At 49.6% G+C, this 11,794-nt stretch overlaps 1 protein-coding gene across 2 annotated transcripts in view; it reads left to right on the forward strand.

Moving 5' to 3' along the window:
• Positions 1–11,590, forward strand: part of ELFN1 (extracellular leucine rich repeat and fibronectin type III domain containing 1) — a 103,175-nt gene extending 91,585 nt beyond the window's left edge. For both annotated transcript variants that reach the window (XM_068207069.1, XM_068207068.1), the window contains exon 4: positions 8,609–11,590. In XM_068207069.1, the coding sequence (XP_068063170.1) occupies positions 9,049–11,439 (2,391 nt within the window). In that variant the 5' untranslated portion in view covers positions 8,609–9,048 and the 3' untranslated portion in view covers positions 11,440–11,590. The remainder of the gene's footprint in view (positions 1–8,608) is intronic.
• Positions 11,591–11,794: the final 204 nt, after the last annotated feature.

The raw sequence follows: 11,794 nt of genomic DNA on the forward strand, positions 1-11,794 counted from the left end.
GTAGGTGTTTTGGGTTCACTTGCTTTTTTGGCTTGGGTAACCTCCACAGGAAATGTTTGGGAAAAGGACGGGCAATCCAAACACTGGCACAGCTCCCTGCTTCTGTTGTCTTGCACTCCAAAGTTTCTTTCCACTCTCCGTATCTTCTGGACAAGCAGGGAAACACAGAGGCCCCGAGAGTGGCCACAGACCTGGCTGAGGAGCAGCCAGGATGCTGAGCAAGGGCTTTGTGTGCTGCATGCCCATGCACCAGCAGCTCCTGCTGCTGCACTTCCACCATCCGTTTGGCATGTGCCCAGATAAAAACAGTTTCTTTTGTAGTCTAGCATGTGCACAACCCATTTTTACAAGCTTCTCTGCATCTGGCCACACACTTTTAGGTAGAAGGCTGTTTAGTTGAGCTTTAGGCATGCTGGCACTATAAAGGAAACCCACTGGTCCCTCATCCCTGTAGCTGAGTATCTTCTATGGGCAAAGATGGGTTTTGCTTGTTCCCACCAGTGCATGGGCATAGTCCAGTGGGAAATCAGGTAGTCTTGAGAGAAACACTGTCTGGCACCATGTTTAACCAGCAAAGCCCGCAGTGGGGTATCTGTGTTCTGTTTAGATTTAGCATAATAAAGATACCTGCTCAGGAATCTAGGAGCCTTTTAATCATCCTGTAAACATAATCAAATGAGACATTACTATCAGCTCCAAACACATGTGGCCATCTCCCTGACCATCTCAGGTAGCAGGAAGCACATTCCCAGTGTTCTCCTGAGACACTGCTAAATAGATGTTCACACAATGCCTCCCAGCACGCCTGGGAAGGCAGTGAGAACCAGTTATTTTGGGACTGTTGATGGTGAAGCCAGTGCCAGCATCTCAGGGCTGCCTCAGAAAACTCTTTTTGCTATCAGTACAATTTTTCCTGCACCCTGAGGGAAGCATCAAGAACTCTCCTGGGCTATGTATGTCTGTGAGTACTGATTGTTGAAGAGCATTTTTCTCCCAGCACAGAACATCTCAGGCCTTCAGGCTTTACAGCTTATACCCAATGCCTTCATGGAGCCCTGAGAGGCCCAAGGAGACCCCCAAGAAAGCAGTGCACTCACCTCCCTGCAGGTGCAGGTATTCTTGGGATGAATCTGTTGCACATCTTTCCACGTTGTGTCAAAGGCACGATGGAGTAACTGCAGGGGCTGTGCTGGTGGGAAGAAAAGGCTGTAATTCATGGCTGAAATGAAGCCATTAAAGAGCAGCTGAGGTGAATAAATGCACACAACCATCTTGGGGAGTCTGCCCTCTGCCAGAGGGTGCAGTCACTGCTGTCTCACATCCCTGTGCCTCCTCATGTGCTAATCTGCACCAGCCCTTCATCCTCTCACTTCCATCCCAGACCCAGCTGGAGCACAGACCTGCAACATCCAGGCCACCACCGCCAGGCTGGGACAACTGACCCACCTCCCAAATATCCAAATAAATGGATATTTGTTTGTAGCCTGGGTATCTGACCCATGAGGAGTGTCCTATTAAAAAAAAATAAAAAGGTGAGTGCGTATTTCCACTGCTGAAACAACACAACCTGGTAAACTGCATTTCTGTAGAAACACAGCATCTGTTTGGGTTAAGAGAGCAGGGTTGGAAATGTTGATGAGGACCTCAGTTAACCTAGGGAAGGGTCTCCTCCAAGCGTGGACCAATGTGAGCTGCTCCAGCAGAGCCACCTGCAGGAGCAGGGCTGTGATGGGTAAGCTGTACATGGAAGGTGGTCATGCTTGGTTTCCTCTGCAATGCTGTTATCCTGAATAAACATTAGATTGGTTTTGGAGGGCTGCCCAGATGATCATTAACCTTCTCCTGGCCCATGACAAGAAGCCAGCCTGCAGCACTGAGCTAAAATTAGGCTTGTAGGGCACCGGGGCTTGTAGATATAGCAATATCTGGGCAGAAACCCCCTTCAGAAAGTGGATAGCCAGAGGGTCCAGCCTTTAAGCTGGGCTTCTCAGCTCCAGAGGACCATTAAAATCACAAGATAACCTGGACTGGAAGAGACATCTGAAAGTCTCCAACCAGAAAAGCAGGACCAGCTTCCAAGGTGAGCAAGTCAGCGAGAGGTTAGCAGAGGTATTTGCTTACAGCACAGACATAACAACTCCTGTGTGCAGCACACATGCTGATGGGAGGGTGAATTCTGTTCTGCCTACCCAGAGATCACAGACCATTACCTTGAAGTCCTTCATGAGCTGTGTGTTCTCTTGTCCATCTCTCCACACTCAGCTTTACAGCCTACCTAGAAACTGTGATGTTGCACTGGCCAGAGACCCCTTCACAGGGGAAGGGCAGGACAGAGGGGGAAGTGTTCTTCTGCAAATGCAACCATAAAAATATCAGAGCGTAAAAGACACTTGCACCTCTAAAAATAATTTCTAACAACTCACCATTTCACAGATCCGTCACCAGATTTTCCCCTGTGTAAAAGTGGGTTTTCCCATCTGGGAGGCAAAGGGTTATAAAGGCTTCCTGCAAAAATAAATTAATGAATGAAAGCAGTAAAGCCCTTTTTCAAACAGCAGCAAAGATCTGAGTGAGGATGACAATGCAGGGGAGACAAGGCTCAGCTCAGATTGTCACTGCTGAGGAACACCAGCAGCTCCACTGCCCAGCGTGGGGCTGGCTCCCTCCATTGCATCGGTGCTGGAAAAACATCCTTTGATCTTCAGCACTATTTACAGGGGAAAATGGGACTCTTGCTTCCACACCAGACCTCTGCTTTTCCCCAGCCTACCATCAGCATAACCATCCCAAAATGAAGCTGTGATTCAGACTGATTATTTCTAAGGAAAAATCCCATCAAGAAAGTACTAGAGAGGCTTTCTCCCATGGAAACACATCTTTCTTATTGCTAGAGTAGTACCTGATCATAGCTCTTACTTCTCTACATTCCCTAAAATGTTTTGCTTCTTCACTTTCCCCTAACTCTGTTGCTCTCATCACATTTCTCAGCTCCTTGAGGGCTCAACTGCGCTGTCAGGAGCTGAAGCTGATGTTCCACTGCAGCTCGTGCTGATGTTTTGGAAGGCTGGTTTAATGCACAGGTACCCCAGCTGGGCCTAAGAGGTTGCTCACCAAGAAAATCATTTATGCATTTACTTAAACTCAGCAGAGGCTTCTGCTCAGCAGCCCACAGCAGCATGAGATAGGGTTGTCATCTCAACAGACCCTGGAAACCAAGGAGCATGAGATGGATGTAAATGATTTCAGACTGCAGCTGAGTAACAGCAGAGTAGTCTTATTTTCTGAAATCTCAACAGTTTGTCTTGAAAATGTTGTATTTTTAAAACAGAATTTATCTTGCTATAGGAAAAAAGGTTCTTACAAATGTTTGTGCAAAGAAAGTCTGTTCTGGCCATTCCCAGGCTGCAGGTCTGGCCTCATCCTGGCTTCTGGAGGCACAGTGGCTTTGAACTAGGGTTCCCCTCAGACACTACAGCACCCAAGTTTACTGCTAAATTAAATGGGATTGAATATCAGCTTCCAGTAAAGAGCATAACTTTTTCAATCAAGGCTAGAATAGGAATAAGCCAAGGAGAGATTGGTCCCAACACCGTACAGAGTCCAAGAGTGTTGACATACTGGTGATATTATTGTCCCTGTATAGAGCACAAGCATGTAATTTCTCTTTGTTTCTCCCAGTGTCTCCCAGAAAAGTTATCTCTTTGCCATCCCTCCCACCTGGATACTTGTCATACAGTCTGTGACCTCCCAGAGTCCCAGTAAAAGCTGTCCTGGATGCAATGCTGAGCACTTCTCTCTCAGCTCCCCCTTCACCTCTCTGCTTCATTCCTTCTTAATCTCTCCTCAAACCTCAGTGGAAAATATATCTCTTCTCCCTTGCCTGTTTTCCTTAAATAATAAATAATAGCAGGAGAGAGAGTAGAATTGACTGGAGAACTCTGTTATCTAACACTGTGAGGTGTTTGGGAATAAGGTTGGGATGCACAAAATGCTGCCTAAGCCCTGTCAGTGAATGGTATTGGGATCAGGATGTCTGGATGTAAAAATGAACTTGAATTTTACAGGCCTGAGTGTTTTTATTATTCAGGGAGGTTTTGATTCTGACCAACATCACCCAGCAGGAGTCATGGAGCAAAGACCAGGAGGATGAATGAGGAAAAAACCTGCCTGGAAGCCTCCTTTCCCCACCTGACATATACAGGATGGACATTAGCTATTTACAGGTGACTTCATCACTATAAAAGGTTTCATCTGCCATCTTGGAGCTGCCTCTCCAGATTATCTTGCACATAATGAAGAACCAAGGTTCACTTTAAAATCTAGTTTCTGTTAGCCAAATTTTCCCTCCCCTTCTGTTTGGGTGACCAAACACTTACGTTTGTAATTTACCACTTCCATTTTCCTCTGGCTCTCTTTGAAGTGGGGATAATTTTTTGATAAAACAGCCCAAGTTGCTGAGAAAGAGGACCTAAGAGATGCTGGAGATGGAGCAGCTAGGGAAAAGGAAGTTGTGGAGATGCAGAAATGGCAAGGAGAGGAGCACTGCTGTGTGTATACACACGCACACGCATGCGTAATCTTGTGTTCCCTCAGTAAATGTAATCCACAGTTTGAAATAACTCATTCAGTAGAATAACAAAATTAGGAACTGAGTGCCAGCTCTCTTCCCAGCCCCCACAGCTGTTTTGTTTTGCTTCCTTGCAGCTGCTGCTCTAGTTTAATTTTCCAAGATGCCATTAGTTGGGAAATGGAAGCAAAGACTTCCCAGCCAGCTTGCACTGGTTTTTGAAGCTCCAGCTTTTCCTTTTTCTTTCCACCTCCCTTGCTATGGGTTTTCAGCCAGGATAAGGATGCTGCTGCTCATCAGGGCACAGGCTGCAGCCTCGAAATTCCAGCCATCCCTCTTTGCTGCTGGGTTGCTGACAGGGACCAGGGCTGGAGAAGCAGAGATGGGTAGGAGGGGAGCATATCACAATCAGGGCTGAGGATTAGCAGGGAGAAGCATGGATCTGGGCTCCAGCAGAGATACTGGATATCAGAGGCAATGTGCAGGAGGAGCAAGGAGTGAGGGAGTTGTCATTGCCCCTTTGCTGGCCTCTGTTAGGCACAAAACCCCAACATCATCTCAGCTGGTCAAACCATTTTGCCTCCTGAGAGCAGAAGGAAAGGGAATTACAGCAGTGTCTGCAGGGCCCAGGAAACTGTGCAGGAATGGTGCAGGAATTTCCTGGGTGGCTACCATGGCCTTGTCATGGATGTGGCCTGTTGTCATTGTCACCATGGTGCCACACCTCAAGATATTCTGACAGATTAAACCCATCATTCCAAAACATTTCTATTGTTATTCCACACTCTCTTAATTGCCACATTTTGCTTCATTGTCCATCAGGAAAAGAGACCCCCAAATTGCCATTTTTGAGGTTGTTTTTCATGTGAGAGTCTTGCTGGTTTATTCCCAGGTTTTCTCAGCTCTGTGGGGGTTCAGGGGACTGGAAAAAGTGATGTGCAATTGTGTTACCAGGAGAATAAACTCAGGACAACTGGGTTCAGGTGAATCAGGCAGGCAGGAGAGTTAAACCACTAGAACCTTGTGGGATGCTTGGCACTGGTGTTGCTTGGGCACACCCCCACACCCACCACGGGCTGGCATGGAGGCTCTCAGAAGCCAGCAAGATGAACAATTATGCCTTTTGTGCAAAGGAACAAGACCAACTTCTCCACTCACCAGTCATGTCCCGAGAATCTAATAAAAAGGGAGATTAGCCCCTCTTTCCTCTCTCACATCTCCTTAATGCTGTCATTTTATTCACACTTTGTAAAGCAAATAAACCAGCAAATTGCTTGCTTTAATGAGCTGAAATTAAACTCGGGCTGCTGATAAAATGCCATTTCTCCTTTCTGTTGTTGGGAAGGACCTGGCTGATAGGCAATGTATGGGAAATAAGAGAAAACATACAGTGGGACACTTACTGAACGTGTTTGAGGCATTTACTGCTGCTCTTCTTCATCCCCAACACCTCCAATTAGATGGGGGAAGCACAAAGGTGCTATAGGGGAAGACTGTAGGGGATCAGTCTGGCAAGATCTGTGGGGAGTCTGTCTCTGCTCCTTGCTCATGGATGGTCCCACTCCACAAATTTCCTCTGTGAGGAAAAGGCTGGTCTGGCTCTGCAGAGCCTTCTCAAACACAGGTTTGCCCAGACAGGGTGGTTGGGTCACAGTGGGAGACAGAGGGGACACAACAAATGCTTGCTGAAGAGAATATGCCAAGTGCATCCCTTCCTGCTGCCTGTGCTCGGTTTGGCAGGACTTCCCTTGCCTGCAGGAATCCACAAGTCCATGGAGGAGGACAGGGAGATGCTGGAATCAAGTGCCACCCCAAAGGGACAACTGGAGCAAGCCATTGCTGATGGCTCTGCAGGCCAGGAATACCCTCATCCCGCACCCTTAGGAGCAATACACATCCCCACAGGATGCAGGAGGAGCTGGACACCAGGCTGCTCCCTGTGGCAGAGGAAAGCTGGCACACCTAGAGAGAAAGTCTCCACCTGCAACACAATGCATGTGCTGGGATTTTCACCCCAACAAGAGGAGCTCAGGGCCCTTTGCTTCAGTCCCCCACCACCCCATGAAGTGCTATCATTATCTCACGGTACCAGAGAGGAGGCTGGAGAGCAGAGAGGTTAATTGAGTTTTCTAACACCAAAGGGATGTAGCAGCAGACGTGTTTCAGTCTGGCACTGCAGCCTGTGTCTCTGTGGGGGTGGCAAGAGGAGGGGCACTCACCTGAAATCTGGCAGGGAGCACAGTCCCAGTTCCCTTCCTCGCTGGCTCCGAGGACTCAGCTATGTTAAAATGGACTTCCAAGTACTGGCAGAGCATCTCAGAGAAGTGACAGCACACGGAGGAGAAGGTGGCTGGAAAGTCTCATGTGCAGAGAGCTGATGTGAGAGAAGGTCTCATCATTCATGTAATGGAAACATAACTGTCACCAGGGAACACTCATTGTTCACAATCCAACCAAATAAACTGTTTTACTGCTTATTATTACTGGCCTGTTTTCCAAGGTATAAACTGAATGGTGGACAGGGGTGTCTGCAGTGAAATATGCTCTACTTCCCTGCCTGGTATTGTAGCTGGAAAAGAACCTGGTTTCTTTGGGACAAGGGTCAGAGTATACATCTGCCTCTAAACAATCAGCTCACACAATTTTCAGGTAGGTAGCATCAAGGACAGTCTAGCCTGGGCACTGTAAAATGGTCTGGAATGCTGTTTCTGGGTTTATACTATTTTTCAGATTTAATGAAAGAACATTTGGAAGATGTGGCCCTATCTCCTTCACAATTGCCCAAGAAATCTGCAGTTCTAACCAGCTCTGTTTCCAAGGAGCATTGGTGATACAGTCTGCAGTTGGACAAGGGAGACAAACAGTGTTCCCATTCCCAACAAAGTTCAAAGAAGGATTTTTCTAGATAGGCCATCATGATTTCTCTCCATTTGTGGGCAACTCCATCTCTGCTACAACATCACACTGTCTCCATGCTACCAGCCCAAAGTTCTGTTTGGCAGTAGAGATATCCACAGATTATGCTTTCAATATCTTGTGGAAAAGCATGACCCAGGAGATGCTGGTGGTCATACATTTCCCACCTCTCCACTTTTGCCTTCCTGTTTCCCTAAGAAATCAGAAAAAGAAGTAAGAGCTGTCCGTGGAAATTTATGCTTAGTAAAAAATTTAGGGGGAAAAGAATTGCAAATGTGAGCCAGAAATGAGTTTCTCTGTGGGGAGTGAGGCTGCTGGAAGTCCCACAGGTTTGTGTCTAATGAAGGCTGTTCCTAGTCTTCAAACAGCTGTTTCTGGCTGGGGAGGGAAGGTCTTGTCCCGTCCTCTGCAAATGCTCTTGTTATGCCACTGAATGTTTGCTGGTCTTCCACACTTCTGCATCATTTCACCTGGGAGGGACAGCCTTGGAGAAAGGCAACAAGCCCCCAGCAGGAACAAGGACACTGGGTGGTTCACAATCACACTGGTGGGTTTTGCAAAGGTTCCCAGAAACAGGACAAGCATTTGATGCTGGGCTGAATCCCAGATGCCGCATGACAGTGCAAGAAGAGAGACACAGTGTCCTCGACCAGCACCCCTTGTGTGGGCACTGCTGCTGCGCACACCAGCACATGAGACAGTCGGGATTCCCCTCAGCAAAACACTGCAGCATCAAATCTACATCAGAGCGAGTTGTCTAGACTTCATCTGCTCTCAGTGGAGAGGAACAGACACTTCTGGGGCATCACTCCTCTCCTCCTCAGGTAGACGCCTAAATAGGTCAGACAAACGGTGTGCTGGGTGTGTGTTGGTCTCTCAACTGCCAAAAAAGTGATGCTGGACAAGGGCTCAGAGGGTGACCTTAGTGGTCAGTGACTTCCTCTCCTTGTGCTGCCAAACAGTGCTGGTGGCAGCCAAATAAACCAAAGGCTCCTTGAAAGCTGGTTGCCAGAATGAGAAGGCGCGTGCCTAACTAATAGGGGAGTTGGATGGATCTCCAACACCTCTGACTGCTGACTGTCTTTCCTTTGTGCTTAGTTTGTGCTTGTGTTTTGTTTTGAGCAGGTGAGCCGGGGGACTGAGTGGGGACAGCTGAACACACGGAGGCACAGGGAGATGGGGACCAGTGCCACGATGTGCAGCAAAAAGAAAACAAGGAGAAGTACTATAAAAAATGAGAGGAAGGCTTGTCTCTAAGCCTGAACAACTCCTCTGCACAGGCGCTTAACTTCATGACTCCCTCCTCGACATGCTGGAGGCCTGGTGATGTGGGACCAGCCTCAACCACCAAGGCCTTGGTAGCAGCCCCTGGCTGCTGGCTGCCGAGTACCGTGGGCGCCGAGGTCTGCTTTCTCCACGGATGCTTCCCTCCCGTCTCTGAGCCATGAAGAGAAGGGAGAGGCAAGCAAAGCTTCCGAAGGAGCACTAGCCCAAACCTTCCCGGCCCCTGTCCTGTTCCCCGCTTCCAGCAGACCAGGAGCCCCTTCTCCGTGCTGCCCTTCCAGATGGCAGGTCGCCGGTGGGCCGCGACGTCTGCCCTCTGCATGTGCGTGGCGGCCGTGTCTCTCCTGCACACCGGCGGGGTGCGGGCAGACTGCTGGCTCATCGAGGGGGACAAGGGCTTTGTCTGGTTGGCCATCTGCAGCCAAAACCAGCCCCCCTACGAGTCCATCCCCCAGCAGATCAACAGCACCATCGTGGACTTGCGGCTGAACGACAACAAGATCAAGAGCGTGCAGTATGCCTCGCTCAGCCGCTTCGGCAACCTGACATACCTCAACCTGACGAAGAACGAGATCTCCTACATCGAGGACGGTGCCTTTTCAGGACAGTTCAACCTCCAGGTGCTGCAGCTGGGTTACAACCGCCTGAGGAACCTCACCGAGGGCATCCTCCGGGGCCTGGGGAAGCTGGAGTACCTCTATCTCCAGGCCAACCTCATCGAGACTGTCACCCCCAATGCCTTCTGGGAGTGCCCCAACATAGTGAACATTGACCTGTCCATGAACAGGATCCAGAGACTGGACAGCAACACTTTTCGGGGCCTAAACAAGCTCTCTGTCTGTGAACTCTACAGTAACCCTTTCTACTGCTCCTGCGAGCTCCTCGGCTTCCTGCAATGGCTGGAGGCTTTCACCAACATGACACGCACCTACGACCGGATGCAGTGCGACTCCCCACCCGACTACATGGGCTACTACTTGTTAGGCCAAGGCCGGACTGGCTACCGCAATGCTCTGAGCATGCTCTCGTCCCTTTGCACTGGTGGCTCCTACACTGTGATCCCTCGTTTTATCCCTCCCAGGTACCAGGTGACCACGGTGCCCTCTGAAAGCCCCTGCTCCGAGGAGGAGTGCTCCTCTGGCGACGGCACGACGCCGCAGTTCTCCCTGTTCACGCCCATCGGTGAGACGGAGGTGCGCCCCAACATCCAGGTGAAGCACCTCAACCACAACTCGGCCGTCCTCACCGTGCAGATTCCCTACCCCTTCAGCAAGATGTACATCCTCTCCCAGTTCGAAAACGGCTTCTCCTCCATGATCACCAAGCTCAGGAAGAAGGAGGAGAACATCACCGTGAGCAACCTAGTAGCACAAAGAGATTACACCTACTGTGTAGTCTCTGTTCACCAGTACTCCAAGTACAACCACACCTGCGTCACCATCACCCCCACCAGACCCAACCGCAAGGAGCCGGTGCCCACCCCTTCCACTGCCACTCATTATATCATGACAATCCTGGGCTGTCTCTTTGGCATGGTGATTGTCCTGGGCGTGGTGTATTACTGCCTCCGGAAGAGGCGCCAGCAGGAGGAGAAGCACAAAAAGGCTGCTGGCAGCATGAAGAAGACCATCATCGAGCTGAAGTATGGGCCAGAAATGGAGACCACCAGCATCACCCAGCTGTCCCAGGGACAGATATTGGGTGGGGAGACAGTGACTCGTATCCCCTACCTACCTTCTGCTGGCGAGGTTGAGCAGTACAAGCTGATTGAGAGCAGCGAGACCCCTAAGGCCACCAAGGGCAACTACATGGAGGTGAGGACGGGTGAGCAGCCTGAGAGGCGAGACTGTGAGCTGTCCCTGCCACCAGACACGCAGGGCTCCGTGGCTGAGATCTCCACCATTGCCAAGGAGGTGGACAAGGTGAACCAGATCATCAACAACTGCATCGATGCCTTGAAGTCCGAGTCCACCTCTTTCCAAGGGGTGAAGTCGGGGGCAGTTTCCACGGTGGAGCCTCAGCTGGTGCTCTTGTCAGAGCAGATCCCCAGCAAGCACGGATTCCTTTCCCCCGTCTACAAGGAAAGCTACAACCACCCTCTCCAGCGACACCACAGCATGGAGGCGGCCCCCAAACGCTCCAGCACCTCTTCCAGTGGCTCCATACGGAGCCCCAGGTCCTACCGCTCCGAGGGATCGGGCCACAAATCCGAAGCCAAATACATTGAGAAGACATCCCCCACCACCGACACCATCCTCACTGTGACACCGGCCGCAGCCATCCTGCGGGCAGAGGCGGAGAAGATCCGCCAGTACAGCGAACACCGGCACTCGTACCCCAGCTCGCACCCAGGGGAGCAGCACGACAGCATGGGTGGGCGGAAGCCCTCCATCCTGGAGCCTCTGACCCGTCCTCGCCCCAGAGACCTGGCCTACTCCCAGCTCTCACCCCAGTATCACAACCTGAGCTACACCTCAAGCCCAGAGTACACCTGCAAACCATCACACAGCATCTGGGAGCGCTTCAAACTCAACCGCAAGCGGCACAAAGATGAGGAGGAGTACATGGCAGCCGGCCATGCCCTACGCAAAAAGGTCCAGTTTGCCAAAGACGAGGATCTTCACGACATCTTAGACTACTGGAAGGGCGTCTCTGCCCAGCAAAAGTCCTGAGTCCTCACACAACTCGTGACTTAACACACTAACTGGACCAAAAGAAATCTGCAGCAGCTATTTTTATTCAGACTGTCTTTGAAACAAAATAAAATTAAAAAAAAAAAAGAGAATCAATAAAAAATTAAAAGAGAGAACAAATAATGAAAAATCTATAAATATTCTATATAATATATACAGTGAGATATTAAAATGTCCTCACGTTGGTGAGACGTGCACCAAATTTGAACACAAACTTTGCAAACAAACTGTGGAGTGGGGAAAAAAAAAGTTTTGTTTCATTTTGATTTTTTAAAAAAAAATATAAGAAAAAAGAAAAAATTGAATATAAAATGAAAATGAAAGAGCGGGCAGA

The sequence above is a fragment of the Anomalospiza imberbis genome, chromosome 16, assembly GCF_031753505.1.
Source record: "Anomalospiza imberbis isolate Cuckoo-Finch-1a 21T00152 chromosome 16, ASM3175350v1, whole genome shotgun sequence".
Taxonomy (NCBI): domain Eukaryota; kingdom Metazoa; phylum Chordata; class Aves; order Passeriformes; family Viduidae; genus Anomalospiza; species Anomalospiza imberbis.